We start from the raw sequence: 19,668 nt of genomic DNA on the forward strand, positions 1-19,668 counted from the left end.
GAATGGGGCCCAAGTATGACTGTCGCAGATTGAAATATTTGGAGGGGCGAGGTTGAACGTCTACTCCTCCGCCGGCGTAATAAATGTTAGTTCAGCAAGGGTATCACTACCTAGGTTCCTCCTCAACAAGGGGTTACGACCTTCGTAAAAGCTAAAGACCTATAGTAACAAACAGAATATTGAAAAGCTTGATAAGTGTTATGCCTCTTAATATTGAGTAGATTCACTTCTAGAAATTAACGTTTATCACCTAGGCAGAGGAGTACAAGGCTGAAAGATAACTCCTCTAGGGGGACGGCTGCTGGATTTTGGCGTCAACACACACCAATCATGCCTGGAAGCCGCGCCAGATCCACTTTATTTTTACCTATTGATCCGTGCCCCCAATCGCCTGAAAGATTCGCCCTGGTCCGTCAAGTGAATTGGGAATCCTGACATTCGTACATCACCCAACGCCGAGCAACCGGCGATATCTTCAGTTTGACGAGGAGGAGATCCTCCCACAGATCCTGCACCATGGCGACCACTTCGCAGTACATTCAATTGGCAAAGGCACTGCCGCCACGCCTTCAGCGGTTTTTCGCGAGATACCCCCCGGCTTCCATCATCAACCCAGCTGCCTCTGGAGAGCTACCTCAGACCGCCTACCAAATAGAAGCACCGAATCCTTTCCTCGCGACGAAGCACCCTGTTACTGGAAAATGGCACGATCCCAAATTCTCGCTGAGGAGGCAGGCAGAGCTGGTGAAGCTGGCTAGGGAACACGGCGTTGAGGAGCTGCTCCCATACACACCCAAGAAGACCGAGGAGCGGATACGGCACCGTGTCGAACACGGTCTGAGAGTTAAGGGAACTGGTATTGGCCAACAGGTCAAGGGCCACGCCCACGAGAGACACTTGGTTGGGAAGTATGTTCTGCTGTTGTGCTTGTTAGGAGAGCAACTCTTACTGACTTTCGTGTTTAGGATGGAGAAGAGGAGACAGGCCATGCTCAACATGCCCAAACTTATTAGGGAATGGAAAGCAGTAAGTCAAATCGCCAAATTTTTTCCCCCTGGAACAGTCAACTAATCGCAAGTTCAGGTTGGAAAGAAGAATTGGACCAGGTTCCCCAGGTAAAGCGGCTAATGTTCTGGCACTTGCCTGGCGATCCTCGATGTATATACAAAATGTAACACCAATGTATACCCACGGCCTAGGGAAATCTTCTCGTCTCGTTCCATCTTGATTCTATTTTCCCTTCCAATATTGTCAGTTGTCAAGCTCCCTGTTCCACGACCCAGGTATTTCTCGATTCCCCAGGTAGGCAAGGTAGGGTTCTCTTCTCATGTTCACGCAGATCGAAGGTATTTCTCTCGACACATGATGTGGCCATTATCTCAGTCTTTGCCGTATGCATTCTTGTGTCTCTATCATCAGCCTTGTCTACTTTCTTGAGATCTATCTGGCATTGCTTACATCTCTTCACATGGCCGAAAGCTCGGCACGTGACCGTACATTTTCCTTATCAGTGACATACAAAATTGAGTGACTCCAGCTTATCGCAGCAAGAGGTCGGCATATCAGAAAAAGTGTTGACCTCACACCTGCAACCCAACCCCGAGTCCGGAGGGGTAGAAAGACAGTCGTCTTTTACCCATCTGGATCTCCGGTTCTTGATCTTTTCAGAAAAAAATTGTAAAAAAAATGGCCGAGCCAACCCACTACGAGGTGCTAGGCATCCCGCGGTCCTACCTGGAGGATGACCGGGACCTCGCCCCCATCATCAAGACGGCTTACCACCGGAGCCTGCTCCGGAATCACCCCGACAAGGCCTTCAACGTGCAGCCGGGCGAGCCGCGCGTCATCGGCACAGCGCAGAACAGCACAAACTTCACCATCGACCAGATCAGCGAGGCGTACGCCGTGCTGTCGGACGTCAAGCGGCGCGCCGACTATGACAAGGCGCTCAAGACGGCGCGCAACGGCCAGGACCAGCCTGGTAGCGCCGGTAGCGGCAGCGGCTTCCAGACGGGCATCGAGAACGTCGACCTCGACGATCTGCAGCTCGACGAGGCGCAGAACCGTTGGTATCGCAGCTGTCGGTGCGGCAATGAGCGCGGCTTCTCGCTTGGCGAGAGCGACCTGGAGGAGGCTGGCGACTTCGGCGAGCTTATCGTCGGGTGCCAAGACTGTAGCCTCTGGCTTCGGGTACACTTTGCCGTTGTGGTCGACGAACACTCTGCTGCAGCACAGGTACCAGGCTGAGTAGAACATCCGGGTTCAAGCTTCACGCACAATGTTGACCAGGTTCGCTATGCGGCGTTTGGTCTCTTCGGCGCGCTCTCATGGAAGGGGACCTGGGGAGGTCTCACTTTGAGAGATGGAGACAGGACAGGAGTATTATGCTACCGCTGAGGTTCCAAGGCATAGCTGGTGATAAGCACACACGCGGTATACCCTCTCCACGAAGGCGCATACCATTAGGCTGGTCGCCCAATCAGGGGCAAGCTATAATCTATAATCACATGGGGGTCAGAGCATGGGTACACATGTAAGGCTCGAGGAGCTTCTCAAATCACGAAGATAAAGTGAGCTTTATTGTCCAGACGAATCTTAACCCCTTGCGCATTAGAGTCTAAATGAAAAGCAATCTGAATGTGCTAGCCTCCAAGCTGCTCTCATTAGCCCTGTTGCAGGATCTGAGATCGCCTAAGTCTTGTGTATTTGCGTAAAACCATGCAGAGTCTTTAGAGTTCTCCGATCCGCACTCCATAGACACCAGTTCCTCCGGGGGATCAACCAATGTAAACCGGTCACGACACAAGAAATTAAGCATTTTACTCGGTAGGCTTGGGTGCCTCCGCAGCCTCCTCAGTCTTCTCCTCCGCCGCCGGAGCATCAGCCTGACCCGACGCGGCGGGTGCCTCGGCCTCAGAAGAGGTCCAGAGGGTCTGAAAGCAAAGTCAGTGGTGTCCCTTGGCCCTTGCAAATGGTCATGTCTTACCAGGTTGTCGCGGAGCAGTTGCATGATGAGGGTGGAGTCCTTGTAGCTCTCCTCGCTCAGGGTATCAAGCTCTGTGAAATTCGTGTCAGAGATTGCAAACTCTACATGTTCAGATCAACTCACCAGCAATGGCATCATCAAAGGCTTGCTTGGCGAGGTGGCAAGCCTGGTCAGGGGCGTTCAAGATCTCGTAGTAGAAGACAGAGAAGTTGAGAGCGAGACCCAGGCGGATTGGGTGAGTAGGAGGCAGCTCGGTCTGGGCAACCTCGGTGGCAGCCTTGTAAGCCTCAAGAGACTTGTCTGCGGAATCCTTGCGCTTGTCGCCAACAGCGAACTCAGCGAGGTATCGGTGGTAGTCACCCTTCCTGATCGGGTATTAGCACCAAATTCAGGCATTTTCGCTTTCATGGGATGACAAACATCTTGTGATAGAAGACCTTGGACTCGCCGCTCTTGGCCGAGGGGATCAGGTGCTTGTCTAGGACGCTGAGGATGTCCTCGCAGATCTTAGCCAGCTCACCCTCGATCTTCTGGCGGTACTCCTTGATCAGTCCGACCTGAGTGGAGTTGCCCTTCGACTCCTCCTTCTGCTCGATGGAGGTCACGATTCTCCAGGACGCACGACGGGCACCGATGACGTTCTTGTAGGCAACAGAGAGCAGGTTTCGCTCCTCGACAGTCAGATCGCGGTCCTCGGAGGCGACAATCTTCATGTTGTCCACCATCTCTGCAAAATCGGAATTAGCGCCGCTCTCATCGGATCCAACATCAGTCTCGATTGTACATACCCTCGTAGCGTTCAGCCTGCTCGGCGAGCTTGGCCAGATACACGGCGTCTTCGTGACCCATTTTGTTGACTTCGGTTGTCTGGGATAGTGCAACGTCAGCCTGATGAAAATTCTTGACCGTTCTTTGAAATGAGCAGAAATGATTTGTGATTGGCAATTATGAGAGGTCGACCTGAGCCCCAGGAGCCGATGAAATTGGCGCATCGACCAGCGCCGCCTCCCGAAGGCTGTGGTGACGTCCCCGAACGCGCCTCGCTGACTTCATGACCTAAAAGGAGGCTCCCCGCTTCTCAGTGGGGTTCGCGCCAGAGGCCGAGCCGCGAGCGACAGCTTGAAGCAGCATCGAATCGAGGGCCGAGAGGCATCCGGCGACGATTGGGACGGTCCTGGGGATTCAGGAGCGATGTAGTGGTGCGATTTTGTGTGAAAGAGGGGGCATGCGATGACGATAGAGTGCCGGGCAACCAGGCGTTTTGCGCTGTTGAGGGCAAGGCGGGGGACGAGGCGGTGGATAGGGCGGTGTTTGCTTTGGCAAGGTAACGGTCACGACTCACCTGTTTGAGATGTGGAAAATGTGGTGGTGATGAAAATGGGGAATTTGGCAGCAGGACCAAGATTGGCAGTTGGGAGAGATGAGAATGGCGATGCGAATGGGAAGTGGGTTTTTGTGGTTGAGGTTGAAGTTGGCAAGAGAGTGACGGAGTTGGGGTGCAGAGAGCCCACACCGTCAATTAAAGCGGGCGGGAGGGAGAGAGAGAAAGGGCCTGGCTTTCTTTGGCTGGGACTGAGCGCGGCACTGTCCTGTGCTGTCCTGTGCTGCTAGGCTTGGGCTGGGCTGGCTGGCCCCTCCCACCTATTCACTGTCCGTTGAGTTATTGTTATTTATTTATTTGACCATTTATTCGCGTGAAGATGACACCAAACCTAAATCCACTAGCTTGTTCAGGCAGCAGCTGGCCTTCCCTTTGAGGGACAGCGCCTCTGTTTCACGCACTTGCAGCACTGCCACAGATCGTCCTTTTTTCCCATTTAATTTGAGGACAACGTCATTCCCCAACCCGAAAAACATATGACACCCTGTCGTCCACAGCAAGGCCCTCCCAGTCTCAGCTCCCAGGACAACCAGCGCCAGCGTGACCCCCTGGTGATGTGCTTTGCAGGCGTGATGTGTAGCCTGTGTTGCTGGTCACGCCTGCCGAAGTTTCTTTTTCTTTCCTTTCTGGCGCCTGCCCTTTTGAAACTTGGTACAGTAGTAGTGCAACCTCCCGTCCGTTTGCTGGCCTCCGTTAAGAACCTGATACAAGGCTTACGTTACGGACCCGATACTGAGGAGCTAAGGTCCTCCGCCTGGGAGGTAATTACATTGAGTCTCATTAGGGGCAGGAGCAAGGCTGCCCAGTGTTTCCAATTACTGTGTGTCCCAGCGCTTGATAGGGCGGTCGCAACCTGGGAAATTCCATGCGGCTCCCTTCAATAAACGGTACTACCTATCTTCCTTGCGGACTGGACGGTGTTTCCCTTTGCCTTCTGGGTCGACGACAGTGGCGCTCTACTCCGTTTCAATCTCGCCGCCTTTCTGTCGGGCTCTCATAAGGCTGTTCGCATTGGGTAGTAAATCAGGCTTTGTTTTTAGCTATATGCCCCGCAGACTGCAGACTGTGACCGATGACTGTGTGCTACCTTGCTATCATCCTAAGATGTCATCCCATCTTTTGAGGTGTACCTAAATGTTGCAATCCAACCTGGATGATAACGCAAGGCAGCTTGATGTGACCAGAGAAAAGCAGCACACTGCATGCAGCCACGACTAACTTGCCGTGGCGATCCTCGTACGGTGCGGTACAAGAACAAACAGCGCCCCGTTTGTGGAGCAGCCTTACGCGCAAACCAAAACTACGTATGGATCGTCTGAGCGATGTCTGCTAGCAGGGCCCAGCAAAGTCTGACTCTCAAACAAAGGCCATTCGCCAATCCATTCCTCCCAGGTTGAGCAGGAGATCTATAGCTTCAAGAAGTCAATATAGACATCATCTAGTGCATCGAGGGAGATCTAGATACATGAGATATCGTAAGGCACACGCATCTGGCCCGTCTTGGATCATGAAACCCAGAAGAGCTCATGCGGGGACCGGGAAATCGGCTTCTCTGATTGGTTCTCGGCTGCAACGATTGAATGGCGGCCTGAGGCTCGTCCGCTTTCTGCCGTCATGCCGATAGGACGATACCCTGGTACCACCACTACTCTCCAGCTTGCAAAGCTTCCCACCACCACCACCGAGAGCCATCATACAGTTGATCACCTCAGACCACGAATTGAGCCACCGTACGTCTCGGTCCCCTTAGGATACAAAAGTCTCCAGATTGTTCCCTCCCCAGCTCCTCCTTCGACCCCGGATTGCCACCGGATCTAACCTTTCCCCAGATTTTTCCCTCAAAGCCTCCCGCGTATCCCATACATCCGAAACTAGCAGCAAAAATGCTTCGCCAGTCCTTCCTCAAGAGCAGCAAGCTCACCCGGCCCGCGCTGGCCACCCCCATCCGCACCTTCACCGTCTCAGCTCGCACCATGGCCGAGGGTGACACCGGTGCCCCGCCCAAGACTGGCCAGGCGTGAGTCTCTCCCCGTCCCTGCGAGCCCATGATTTCCCGCAGGCAGCAGACCTCGAGGATTCGAGATATCAAGGATGCAATTGCTAACGCTCTCTTTCCAGCGACGCCTTCCAGAGACGTGAGCGTGCCTCCGAGGACTACGCCATCCGCCAGCGTGAGAAGGAGAAGCTGCTGGAGCTCAAGAAGAAGCTTGCCGAGCAGCAGGCTCACCTGCAACAGCTGTCCGACCACATGTAAGTCCCAATTGCTCCGTCATGCCGGCAACGCAATACGTACGGCCTCTGACACTGACTTCTTTGCAGCGACGAGATCACCAAGAACCAGGGTGGTGAGCACAACTAAGTTGTTGAAGCCAACCCCATGTACACTTCTGGCAGAGATATTAGAGAGGGAGGGAAGGAGAGACGTGGACTATACCGCAAGATCAATGACATACGTGACATTGGATCCCTCGGGACGATCTTGAAATGTAGGCTTAGCATGAGCAAGCGTTTTTCGTGAAGCTCCGTGACATTGCTCTTGTCTTAAGCCTCAAGCACATTTGGGTAGTTGTACATATACATTATGCATCTTTTTGCACCTCCGTGCAATCCGGTTTCCCTGTCTCGAAAGAACAACTCATCTCTATGAATCCTATCCCTGCTTGCCTATGCCTTTGCTTGCCTATGTGATCCTTGCTTCCAGTATTCGTTCTTCTTGTTCTTGTGTACTACAAATTACATCTACACCCCGCTACCTCGGCCACTCTTTTATCGTCGACCCATGTAGGAACGATAGAAGCTTTCTGCCGCATCGGTCTCTGGGCCTCCGTATTGAGTTCCCATGCTGCTGCTTGCCTTCTGAGCCGCAGTCACCTTGGCCTGCAGGGCTGCAGCATTCGTGTCGATCCACTGAAGCTGAGTGAGGTGTCCATTGAGGACACGAACGATTTGGCTCAGCTGATTGGCATCGTTAGTGTGCGTTGTTATATAGTTGCCAGAGAAGCTTACCGGATCATCGGGCTTGTTGCCCTTGCTCAGCGTGGCAGAAATGTCATTGATCTCCTTGATCATCTTGCCCAGGTCCTTGCCCATCTCATCGACACGGTCAGTCAGATTCTCAGCAAGCTTGTATGTGCGCTCGCGCTCCTGGTCTGGCCCGCCAAGCTGCTCACTAGATCCAACCTGGCGAGTGAAGAGGTCATTGACTTGAGCCTCGTAGGTATCGAGCCAGCTCTCCAGCTCTTGTTGGTTGCTCTCCACCTGCTGGAGCTGGCGTTCGATCTCGTTACTAGCTCGCTCTGCCTCGTATGTGTTAAGGTAGAGCTTTTGGATCTTCTCGCCATTCTCAACTAGGAGGCGGTCCCAGGCAGAGATCTGGGTCGCTTGGTCTTTGAACTCCTTCTGGTACTTAGAAAGATCTGTGGCCCATCGAGTAATGATCTCGTCCATGGTCTTGTTCTTGAGTCTTGGAAGCTGGGATGGGGGCCCCGTAGTTGACGCTGACAGGTTGGCAGCAGAAGTTGCCCCATTTTGGGCAGTTGAAGTTGGTGCTGGTGTTGGTGCCTTGCCCAAAATACTGCTGCCAGCAGTCGTAGTAGACGGAGCTGTACCGGACGATGCAGTCGTCGTCGCCGGCGCAGTGCTTGTTGTAGTAGCAGACGGGGCGGAAGTTGCGGAGAGACTGGGAAACAAGCCAGGTGCACTGGTGCCAGATGCAGCAACGGGAGCCGTGGTACTTGGTGTGCCACTGCTAAACAGAGACTTCGTCTGCGTGGGAGCCGCGGCGGCGGTAGTCGAGGGTGTAGTAGATCCAAGCCCGCCAAAGAGCGCCGGCTTCGACGTCGCTTGAGGGCCCGCTGACTGGGCGGTCGACCCTCCGCCGAATATACTTGGAGTGGAAGATGTTGCAGGAGCCGGGGCCGGAGCATTGCTTGCCGGCGTTGTTGTTGCGGGTTTAGCACCAAATAGATTGCTTGCAGGTGTTGAAGATGTCTGGGACGGTTGTGAGGCCGGAGTACTACCACCTCCAAAGAGATTGCTGGAAGTACTGGCAGCGGGTTTGGAGAATAGGCTGGTCGACCCGGTAGACGCACCACCGAATAAGTTCGATGTTTGCCCAATCGATGGAGTCGAGCCTCCTGCACCGCCGCCAAATAAGTTGCTAGAAGCAGCCGTGGAGGGTTGTGTCGTTGCGGGTGCTGCGCTGGAAGTTGTCGGCTTGGCAGTTGATCCAAAAAAGGATGGAGTGGCTGGTTTAGAATCCCCTTGAGCGGGCTGCTGGGAGGTTGCTGATCCAAAGAGGTTTGGGGTGGGCTTCGCAGAGTCCGCCGGAGGTGCACCAGCTGGTGTTGTCGAGCCTAAGCCGCCAAACAACGGCTTGGCAGGAGTTGCTTGAGCAGATGTATTTGCACTGGTGCCAGTAGAAGATGGAAACAAAGATTTCCCCGCGTTCGCAAAGAGGCCAGCCGCAGGCGCAGGAGCCGTAGAGCTGGTGCTGGGTGCTTGAGTCGTATTACTGCCTCCGAAAAGACCACCTCCAGTCGATGATGCACCACCAGCTGTGGATGATGCAGTATTGGAGCCACCAAATATTCCTCCACTTGGTGTGCTCCCTGGAGCTGTCGCCGGAGTGCTTGAGTTGCTTCCAAATAGGCCTCCAGCGGCAGGTGTCTTGTTCGCGCCGCCAAATAGATTGCTCCCTGAGCTGCCACCAGCTGACTGCCCACCAAACAAGGAGCTTCCCGTCGCAGGCGCACTTGAGCTACTCGTGGCAGCGCCTCCAAAAAGGTTCGGTTTCTGTGCTCCGCTGTTCGAAGCTGCGTTCCCGAACAGGCCAGCACCGCTAGATTGACCTGAGGTCGAATTGCCAAAGGAGAATGACGGAGTGCCCGTTGCTTGTCCAAACACGCTTGATCCGGGAGCAGAAGAGGTGGCGGTTGTCGACGGGGCAGAGGCGCCTGCGCTGGATGCGGGCGCCCCAAAGCTGAAGCTTGGCGTAGACATCGTGAGAAGGTGGCAAGTATGTGATGGATTGCAAGAGTTGATCGTGACGCTTCAGAGTGAAAAGGTTACGGGTGGATGACCCTAGGACGTCTTTATTCGCGGGCGGAGATCAGGAACGGCTCATGACCATTACTAGATCCTTCTGCCTTCGACAGGCACAGTCGGTCGGGAAGGAGAGGAAGAGGTGATTGCTGATGCGGAAAAGATGTTGTTTGAGTTCCTTGTGGACGTTTGATGCTGCACGCTAGGAGCTATCAAGGGTGTCCCGTTCAGCGTTGGCTGGGAAGCTTTTTTCGCGAATTGGAAGAGCTGTTGCGCGCCTAGCACAAAGCGCGCCACTGCCCAAAGAACGGGGTGTTCCTTAGGCGCACACCTTCCCTTGATCCCACTCCCACACCGTCGGTCAACCCTAACCCTCGACCACTGGAGGAGCATCGGTCAATCCCAAGTGACTATCCCCTAAAGTAATCACATCAAGGTCGAAGACAATCCTCATCTTGAGCTCTGTCAGAGCAATTGCTGCCTACCTGGGTTGGACTTTACTATAAAAGACATCGTTGATTGAACTCGTGACCTAGTTGCAACTTCTGGTGTTATAACCTATCAGTCAGCACTGTCTGTCAGGCACCTAATTAGTCAACAAAGCGTTGCGTAAGTTGTCTACGCAACGTGATGATTGTGTGGCAGAAGCAACCGTGATCCCCTAATCACCATACTCAAACATCAAAGTTCCTGCTGCCCCTTTTTCAATTTCCAACTAACATCTTATATAAAAATACTTCGAACATAGTTAAGGGTTGTTATTTCACGATATAGCGTTTACATTCCGTCGTGTTCTCTAGAAGTGGCCATGAAGCCCACATTGGGCAATACCTGAGGACTTCGTAACCCCGCCATTACCTCAGGAACTGCGATACAAAGTGCTCCAGCAAACACAATTCAAGGAGGGAGCCGGGTATTTCCCTTCGTATCTCTCTGCATCTTGATTTGACACGTAACAACTTTTGCATTGTGGGCAATCTATAGTTTTGTCTCGCGCTCAGCTCTGATGGCTCACAACGGTTGTACAACAACGACAGTTGCAGACTACGTTGCTAAGATCAATGCAATCCTACAAAATAGTGTTGCGGACGGAGTACCCGGCATCTGCGCTGCGATTTCCTCAGCTCGTGGGCAATGGGCGTTCGCAGCCGGCGTCTCAGACTTAGAGAACCTCGAACCAATCCAAAAGACTCATCTATTCGGCATCGGCAGCATCTCCAAAGTATTCACAGCTGTTGTTATTTTCCAGCTCATAGAAGAGAAAAAGCTACAGTTGTCAGACTCTGTCGGCGAGCTTCTAAGCATTGAAGTTTACAATGAGATTGATGATGCTAAAGAAGCTACCGTGGAGCAACTCCTCAGCCATCGAGCAGGTATCGACAGCTGGGAAGACGATCCAATCTGGATCCGCAAAGGGAGGGGAAGTGAGATGAATCCAGCACATCTGTGGGAGAAGACCGAGCCTCTAGAGTACATCCGTCGCCCAAAAATGTTTGCGCCGGATCCTGGGCAATGGTATTACGCGAACACTAATTATACCCTCCTCGGCCGTATCATAGAGAAGGTCACCCAACATACCGCGGAAGCAGAAATGCGTCGACGGATACTCGAGCCACTCAACCTGAAGCACATTTTCCTTGAGGGGTTCGAGAAGCCAAATCTAGGACTATTGCCAGGTCGCTATCATTGGGCCACCAATACGTTTCGTGATACTGCAGGGATATGTCCGTCTTTTCCTGAGATACGAGGCAACCTCATCGACTGCACCATCTCCAATCTTTCTACCGAGTGGATGGCCGGTGGCCTGGTTTCCTCCGCCTCAGATCTCGTCAGATTTGCGACTGCATTTCGTGACGCAAAGTTGCTCAGCGCGGACTCTTTAGCCATTATGGAAGATTGGAGACCGGCGGGCTCGTATGAGATGGGCCATGGCCTGATGAGAATAAAACGGTCTGGTGACAATGCATGGCTTGGCCATTTTGGCAGCGTCCTCGGCTTCACAGGTGCTCTTTGGTGGGCAGAGAAGGCCGATTGCGTAATATCCGTGCTGTCGAACGTGGGAGTCATGCACTCTGGCGACGTTCCATCAAGTCCTGGTCATATCATCCTCAAGTCTGACTTCTTAGAAATTGCTTCCCAGTTGGCGGCTAGCTAGCTTTAGAAATGAACGGCACATTGATACCACGACATGAATAAGCCACGGCGCGACTCAATGAAGCCACCTACCAGTCAAGGTTGACGCCATAAGATGGCAAACTTATCTACACTACTTGAAGAGATGCTGCTTTTGACACTTAGTGCTCAGATCACACATAGTTGATAGTCTTGAGGATTTCGATTGGCGTTCGCTTCATTTAGATCACAGTACTTACTAAAGTCGATGTTAATAAACATACACCTCACTTACCTGGTCCATCTGTAAAGATAACCTAATAAAGAAATGCTCCACCCAAGACACTTTCATCAAAGAGGCTCGACCCGTTGAAGAATCTTTAGGCGTAAATTGGTCGCGATGGCCTTGTTTATCAACAAAAGGTGTTACGATGTTATCAAGACACGGCGTACTTATCCCTCTAATGCAAGATATCATACCAGTTGTAAGAAACACACCAACAGTCTAGGAAGTTTCGTACACTATGTCCGCTTCATTCTGTCTTGCCTTGCACGTGTTACTAATTTTTTACGCAAGGCTCGGAAGGGATGAGCTCTTATTTAGCAGATCCAATTCCAGATGACTATTCTGGCCCGTCGTTCTTTTATTTGCTCATAAGAAGTACAATACAGAGGTAACCGCAGATTGAAACTAGGGCGATTGCCTACGGAATAACGATTAAGCTTGCGCATGATCCGGATTTTATGGACACCGTCTTGCCTTGACAGCTGTAACTTCCACAAGAGTCTACGACGAAAATGCATCACTCCAAATTCCACTTCCGTCTTTGGACCTGAGCTGCCTGCTGCTTTAACCTAAGCTGAGATGAGCCGAGGCCGAGCCGAGAGTGAGCCGATGGAGTAGTCTGAGCATCCTGCCGTTTATGGAGGTTGATGCCTATGATATTCAAAAACTAACCAGACATGATCTATACCGAAATGTGTAGATTACAAGGGATTAAGGGCTTTAGTATCTCCTTTTGTGGATGGGTAAGGATATGAGACGTCGAATATTTTTGATTGTGCCTTGCTTGAGTGGCAATTTTGGCTATTTGATCCCTTTTTCTGCCTATTTGAGGCGACTGTTGTATCATCTTGTTATTGTGAACGCTGGATGAAGCTTTACGTTCTTAGGTAACCATCGTGCTCGAGCCTCACCCCTATCGGTCTTGGACCCAGCGGCTACAAAGGACTTGTGTAACATAGCTTGTAGGTGTTATGATTATTCCGCCTTGTAGGCCTGTTCTAGCGTTAAGTTGAGAAATTTATGACCGGCTACTCTTTGAACATGGCGTACAGGTCCATGCTTTCTATCTCTCATGACAGCAAGTATGCAAAATAAGTTGTCAAGGTGGAAACATGGAGGCATTCGACGGGCATGTCATATACACTTTGGTGTAGGGCATACAAGTACAGGCATCTTGGGCGCACTCGTTCTATCTACTTCACTGGTCCCATAGTTGCCCGGAGGCGACAAATTAGTAATGTAATAGCGGATTCTGTACTCATGTCTGCTAGGATGCTATGCAGCTCCAACGTGAGATTTGTTGGCTAATTTTCAAGGCAAAGATAATGAAAGTCAAATATCATGTGAAATCTCAACGTACACGGTTGATGGAAATGCATAATCGGCGCTTAGCTGGGACAAAAGAGAGTTCACCATAATAGCAGGATCAATAGCGACTTCAGAGCCGAGCCTTATGTATTGTATAGTAGGGAAAGATATGAGGTTGGTTTTTGGCAATATAGTAGCTCTAATAATATCCAAGCATTTCTATCAGATTCTATGATGATCTCCACTGTTCGCAATTGTTCGCTCGAATCCAGTCGAACAGGTTATCTTGAGTCCTTTGCAAAATAAAATCCTCAATTGCCTGACGAGGAAGCCCTTATTTCCATAATATCCAATCTATCTCCATATCGGAGCCGATAGGAAACCTTCTCCCCATATAACACCTATCTAGATCCAGATAATATCTCATTCTAACGGAAACTGTCTCCATAATCCTCTATTAAGACTATTGGTCATGAACCTTACACTAATCAGTGCCGTTTTATGCTTATAGAGGAAATAGAGGACCTCAGATGGATCCTTGAAGGTTGCATGGCATAGATGTAGAACTCATAGTTGTGGTATTCGAAGAGCCTGTAGGAAACTTCCAGGGTAGGCTTCAAGGCTGAAAGTTTTTATTGATGGTGTTCCTTCCAAATTCCAACGCCTCGTTCATCAAGGTGCTGAATCTGTTGACGAACTGTCCCTCTGCGGATGGGACCAGCTGCAAACACTCAACTAAACCAGTTTCGGCTAGCCTATAAGTCGCTTGTGCTTCGTCGGTCAAAGACCTAACTCCCTTGACTGGCGCCTGTGGTGTCATGCCGTGACAGATTGGCGTATGCAAGCGCGGGATATCCTTAACGTCGGGATGGAACGCGTCGGAGTGGATGCGCTGTCCGGGAGCATGGGGAATAGAGGCGAGCTTTCAGGTAACCGTAGCTCGACTAGCGGCCTTAACAAGTGATACCATGGTCATATCTGATTCCGTCTAAAGTCGATGAGCGGATATGCTCGGTGGCTAGAACGGGAGGTTGTTCGCGGGTGTTCGCGGGTGTTGACGCGACCCCGCCTCTTTTGCAGTGTTCCGCCTTGTCATACTTCACGTTTCAGCAGGGGTACTTGGGTCGAGGCTACAGCGTCTCCCAAGCGGACAAGGATGTGCTGGGTCGTTGCGACAGGCAGTCTTGCCGGTGGAACAGTGGCCTACTCGCCCCCATTGATCGTTGAGTTAACCTAGACGTGCTTCGAAGGAAACATGGGGAGGACTACGCCGGTAAGCGATTCGAGGTATGATTGCTCTTGGTCCGAGTTCCACCAGGCATTTTAAAACAAATCTACTGGATATAAGATGCTCGCCATGTGGTCCAATAACTTAACCTAAATTCTATAAGATTATGGAAACCGAGTTTTAGCGACGTAGCCGGCTCCGGTTCCTGTCTGTATTCATTGTAAGACTGGATGTCTCGTTTCATGCGCGCGATCGTATGATCCTGACTAAGTCTAAAATCTCCTCAAAAGGCAGAGAATTATCAGCAAGGTGTAGACTGCTAAATGCACCACAACAAATGCCAAGATATGCCATAGCACGCTTTGCGATACTACCTTCCCCAAACTGGATTCCGTAAACAACTACAAATAATGAGATCAAGGTCAATCTGTAGAGACGCCTACTCGGACACTGTGTTAGTTCAAAGCTTAAACATCAACTAAGGGATAGACTCACCTTGTCAATGATTTGTCAAGAGCTACCATCTTGCTAGTATCGGTGACAATTGTATAAGCCAACTCTAAACATCTTTCCAATACGTTATTCTGCCACGGCTCGCAAAAACCTAATTGCGGCATAATGGCCAAACCAGGTCTGATCCAGGGACCGAATATAAGGTATGTAGACTCGTGGTAGAAACAAAATAAATGCGGTCTTAACGAGGCATCTGCATAATGCTCTCGCGTTGATTTACTAACTTGATTCGGCGGATAGCCGTACCACATTGATAATGTTGACGCGCAACTCTCAAGTCGTGCTTGCAGATCTGTAGGTAAAGTCCGCCATATATTCATGCGATTCACAGAACTCAAAGTTGTCACAAGCAGTGTGGTGGTAGCAACCTGAGTGACTAGAGGGTCATCCAAGCTCGTAGACGCAGGCACAACAGGAAGATGATCAATGGAGTCAGAGTGGAGCAACTGTAGTTGCTGTTAGCACGGGATCAGGCAGTTTGCTGTTCAATTAGCCATGACACGGAAAGCTCACTGGTGGCACGCCGTTATGTAATGAGTGATTAGCCTCAAGGCAGTACAACAGCCAGACGGTGCGTTTAATTGAGTTCTGACCATCCACGCTCTCGAATTGATTCTGAATTTCCCACGAGCTATAGAAACGCAGTTCCCGGACGCATTGAACCGCGATCGACAGCAATTCAGACAGACGATGGTGGCCAATCTTCGAGGCGATGATGATCTATAAGCATGACAGCAGCATATCAGCAATATTCACCAGTATATATCCAAAACTTGAATAGAGTCTGGCAATACATACCATAAGCATACATGTCTATGGCGGCAGAAGCTATTCAGCCGTGGAATGCTCTTTATACCGACATGTCATCAATCGGGATATTTGGAATTTACTCACTCGAAGTTTCGGAAGACTGCTGTCCGTGGTGTAAAGAGTAATACACGAGTTCAGAACAGACTCAAAGTAGACTTCACTCTCTGAGGTATCGCCTGTGGAGTCCAGATAGCCTCTACTCTGCACTAAAGTATAGCCTATTGCGGTCACAACATCACTAAAGAGACAGAGTAACGGCGCTGGCTCAGGTGTTTCCTGCGCGCGTAGCAGGTAATCCTCTATATCGGAGCTGCTGAGGAACAATCGGACTCTATTACTGGTTATTAGCCACATGATATGATTGCGTCGTAGGGAAGTTATATCCTAGAAACCGAACTCACTCTGCATAACGCTCTAGGCAGGCTAGTCTAAGATGAGATCAGATGTTCTATCCGGATTTCGGTAGAGACATACCCTTAGTATACATTCGAAGATTTGCACGACTTCCTGTTTTCCATAATGAAGAAAGCCTACTGCTTTTATTCCCGAAATCGGATTTCAAGAATTGGTTCCGCTGTGCGCTCGTTGCGAGATTACGGAGTATGCGACGAATTTCTTGATATTTGCCCTCGTCGTTTGCAGCAGGAACCTCCGGTAGTGCAAAAAATGTTGCTAATCGGAAGTCTATCCTTACCGGTTGGCAGATGTCAGGAATCATCAAATCACTTTGCCACTTCTTTGCGATGGGTTCTCCTTGTTAGTTACAACTGGGACGACTTGCATACGAAGCGACAATAACTAACCGTTTGGGGTGTACCTCTACCAAATTGAGTTGTAGTTGCCGATTCTTCTGTCTGCCATGCACCATGGAGACGTGATATCTCACTCCCGCACGAGATCTCATCCTTGTCTAGAATCGTCAATAAATTCGGCAGACCTATATCCGCTGGCATTTGTTCGGTGAATACACTCTCACTAGATTGTCTCTCGACAGCAAGAGAGGGGTCTTGGGGGGCACTCGGTTCCTCCAAAGCACTAATCAATGCTGAATCCTCCAGCCCCGGCAGGAAACCCGCGTCGAGATCGAAAGAGGATAAGTCTGTAACGTCTGTAACTAGCGAATGTTGGAGCATGGAAATGTCAACTGTATAGTTGCTCTGGTCGGACTTCGGGGGGGCATCGGCGTGTCCTTGCGGTGTCTGGCTTGCCTGGCCTTTGGCCGTGTTTCTTCTCTCTGACATATCACTAGAAGGAAAAGTACCTTGTCGACTATCATAGTCGCAAGTCTGCCCGCTTCGCTTGGTGGAATATTAACAACATTCTAATAAGAGATTTAGGCTGACATACGTTACACGAAGAGCAAGGCACTCCTCCACTGCCTGCCCTTCACATCAGTTCTTCTAAATCTGGGGCTGAATGGAAGTTTGCGGGGATGCGCACAGCGAATCTTTCTCATCTTGCAAGTTCGACATGCGCCGCGTCGACGTGTGAGGTGATTGGTACATTTCGTTGGGGTTTGAATGTGAGCCATCGTAGCGATGAGAATCAATGACCCGGCACTCGAGAGGCTCATGAATGGTATGAAGGTCACATATGAGGTGGTATCGAGATGTCGATACTGAGAACAAAGTATGAGATGTATCAAAAAAAGATCCAGGCTAACATTCAGAGTCCTACAGGTGGCCCCCAAGTTCAACACATCTCCCAGTTGCAGCTTATCGCCTAGCCTACCAAGTTGCCGTGATGTTAGGCGGAAGTCCTCACACCCTATTAGGTTCTCAACTTGATCGTGGTACGCAATTCACCATACAAGTAGCAGCAAAGTCCATGATATCTCATGCATTGAATGCTCTTCTAATTTCTCCCCCTTTTACTAACCAGCAACAAGCATACTCAACGATCAGCCTACCGACCTTCTCCAAGAATACATGGTGGTGAATGCCAATCCTTCGGCGATAGTTTCCTAATGTTGCAAGCGGCACTTCAGCTAGGGTTTGGCTTCGTGTAGGGGTTAAGCCCAGGTATCCTTGCCTTTCCCATGGGGATATAGATTGAATCACGAAAGTAGGGCCTGGCAATGCCGCGATTGGCTTCATTCTGTACGCACGCATTGAAGATCTAGCTGAGCTGCAATAATTTAGCGCTGAACTAAGGCTGCAATGCCGAGATCACAGAGATTAATCCACTTAACGGAAAATCCCTCTAATCTCATTGGCCCTTCCACTGAAGCCTGGGAAAAGGCTCTCGAGAGCATTGCTATATAGGCATGAAAGGAGGGTTGTTCCGGGCAGCACTTTGGCTGATCAACAGTGACTAACAGTACTGTTGTTCTGTGCTTGTGGCGATACGCCGACTCTATTAGACTTGCTTACAAAGTTATATGCCATGGACGAGAGGACTGTATTCACATTGACACAGGGGTATCCGAATCTTGTTACTATACTATGCTGCCAGCCGCTTCACCGGTTACGATCTTGCAGGGATGAGCCTTGCCTTGCGAACCTATCTTGTGAGCGGCAGATCCGAGGGCTAGATCCTGCTCGGAAATCGCGGGAGTACCCGCAGGCTACCCGTCCCTAAGGCAGTATAAGCGGATCCGATAGGCTAAGTCCTACTCGGAAATCGTGGCCAAGAAGGCGGTATAGAGTGGTCCGGTCGGCTGGGGATGCGGCCTGCGATGATCTCCTACGGAGAGTTACGACAAGGGTGGGGCTTCGTACGTATGCAATGTACGTACATATAGAATGAAGCATGTAGGTGTACTGTGTAGGTTCCATGAGGCCCTCAATATTATAATGAAAATTTTGTATGTCATATTGTATAAAATACGGGTTTGTATAGAAGCCGAGTTTACATACTTGATTATACACAAGGTGGGGTATTGCCCGGAGTGGTTAGCAGAGGAGGTGAAATGAGTGGTCACATAGAATTGAAGAAGATAACCCACACACCCACGAGAGAGCTGGCAACAGCATGCTCAAATCGATAGTTCCGACACGTCACCGCTCCGTTAACAGATCACGGTTTGACCGGTTCCGCTGTCAGCAAACCCTGCCAACTCATACCCTTTGTAGTTCTCGAGATCGCTTCACCCAGCTCTCTCTAGCTAGGTTACAGCTGATGTTTCAATTTTGGAAGAAAAAGACGTGTACCCCCACAAATAGCATTGCCGAGCTTTTAGCGCAAGAAGATCCTTGATTTTAACCTTTTTGACCTGTCAATTTAGTATGCTCAAATGTATATCTAAGTGTTACAAATATGCAATAGATCACAGGGGTTGGGGCGATCAAACTATAAATCCAAAGTATACCAAGAAGGTAATAGACCTTTATATAGTAATACCATTGGGCAATCCTCTGTCATTGTCAGTCTGTCACCAAGGACGCCCTAGGAATAACATCACCTTACCACAGGCGTCGAGATTACTGCTAACAAAAACGATCAGAGGGACTGGTCAAAAGGTATCCTCGCGGGGTTGCTGATCCGAACTTTAGGAAGTAGAGTACTAGCTTCCAGTTAACATTCGTAATGCTGGTCGATTTTAAAGGTGTCATTAGGTGCTACGTTCTTTCCGTCACGATGGACCGTTCGTATCTTGGCTCGTCTGCTTAATTCCCGGTTAGTAGCGCGGGGGATTCGTTACATCGGCTCTCGTCAATGGCCATGCGAATCCATGTCCCCGCGTCTGACATGTCAAGCAATTCGCACTATTAGAAACCGACCCTTGCCTGTGAGTAAAGACTCTCTTGGGTAAGCTTTCTTACTCAAAAGCCACCACGGCCCTCATCCAGAACTTCTAAAAACTGCGTCAGGGGCCCTTTCTAACGGGGGGTGACACTCTAAAACAACTAATAACACTAATGTTTGATTAGATTGTCACACTCGATCTGTAGAGAGTCTTGCACAATGGGGCGAGGACTCACCATTCAGGAACTCTCCTCTACAGAAACCGCAGGGCTTCAAGACCGACAGACGCATGATGATATCCCTCCCGATGGCGG

General features: G+C 50.4%; 4 protein-coding genes across 4 annotated transcripts; 2 read left to right on the top strand and 2 right to left on the bottom strand.

The window, feature by feature from the left end:
* Positions 1-516: 516 nt before the first annotated feature.
* Positions 517-2,247, top strand: UCRPA7_2068 (putative diphthamide biosynthesis protein 4 protein; the record flags this gene model as incomplete). The annotated part of the gene is made up of 3 exons (XM_007914643.1): positions 517-908; positions 966-1,026; positions 1,669-2,247. 3 exons carry the CDS (start codon positions 517-519, stop codon positions 2,245-2,247), a joined length of 1,032 nt encoding a protein of 343 aa, XP_007912834.1.
* Positions 2,248-2,819: 572 nt separating this feature from the next.
* On the bottom strand, positions 2,820-3,835 carry UCRPA7_2069 (putative dna damage checkpoint protein rad24 protein; the record flags this gene model as incomplete). Its single annotated transcript, XM_007914644.1, has 5 exons — positions 2,820-2,933; positions 2,987-3,057; positions 3,110-3,351; positions 3,407-3,713; positions 3,775-3,835. The coding sequence occupies 5 exons, from the start codon at positions 3,833-3,835 to the stop codon at positions 2,820-2,822; spliced, it is 795 nt and encodes a 264-aa protein (XP_007912835.1).
* A 2,415-nt stretch (positions 3,836-6,250) lies between these two features.
* On the top strand, positions 6,251-6,726 carry UCRPA7_2070 (putative mitochondrial atpase protein; the record flags this gene model as incomplete). Its single annotated transcript, XM_007914645.1, has 3 exons — positions 6,251-6,384; positions 6,486-6,617; positions 6,687-6,726. 3 exons carry the CDS (start codon positions 6,251-6,253, stop codon positions 6,724-6,726), a joined length of 306 nt encoding a protein of 101 aa, XP_007912836.1.
* Positions 6,727-7,133: 407 nt separating this feature from the next.
* On the bottom strand, positions 7,134-7,814 carry UCRPA7_2071 (putative nuclear pore glycoprotein p62 protein; the record flags this gene model as incomplete). Its single annotated transcript, XM_007914646.1, has 2 exons — positions 7,134-7,322; positions 7,374-7,814. The coding sequence occupies 2 exons, from the start codon at positions 7,812-7,814 to the stop codon at positions 7,134-7,136; spliced, it is 630 nt and encodes a 209-aa protein (XP_007912837.1).
* Between the last annotated feature and the right edge of the window lie 11,854 nt (positions 7,815-19,668).

This window comes from Phaeoacremonium minimum (assembly GCF_000392275.1).
Source record: "Phaeoacremonium minimum UCRPA7 unplaced genomic scaffold PA7_03_scaffold_146, whole genome shotgun sequence".
NCBI lineage: Eukaryota > Fungi > Ascomycota > Sordariomycetes > Togniniales > Togniniaceae > Phaeoacremonium > Phaeoacremonium minimum.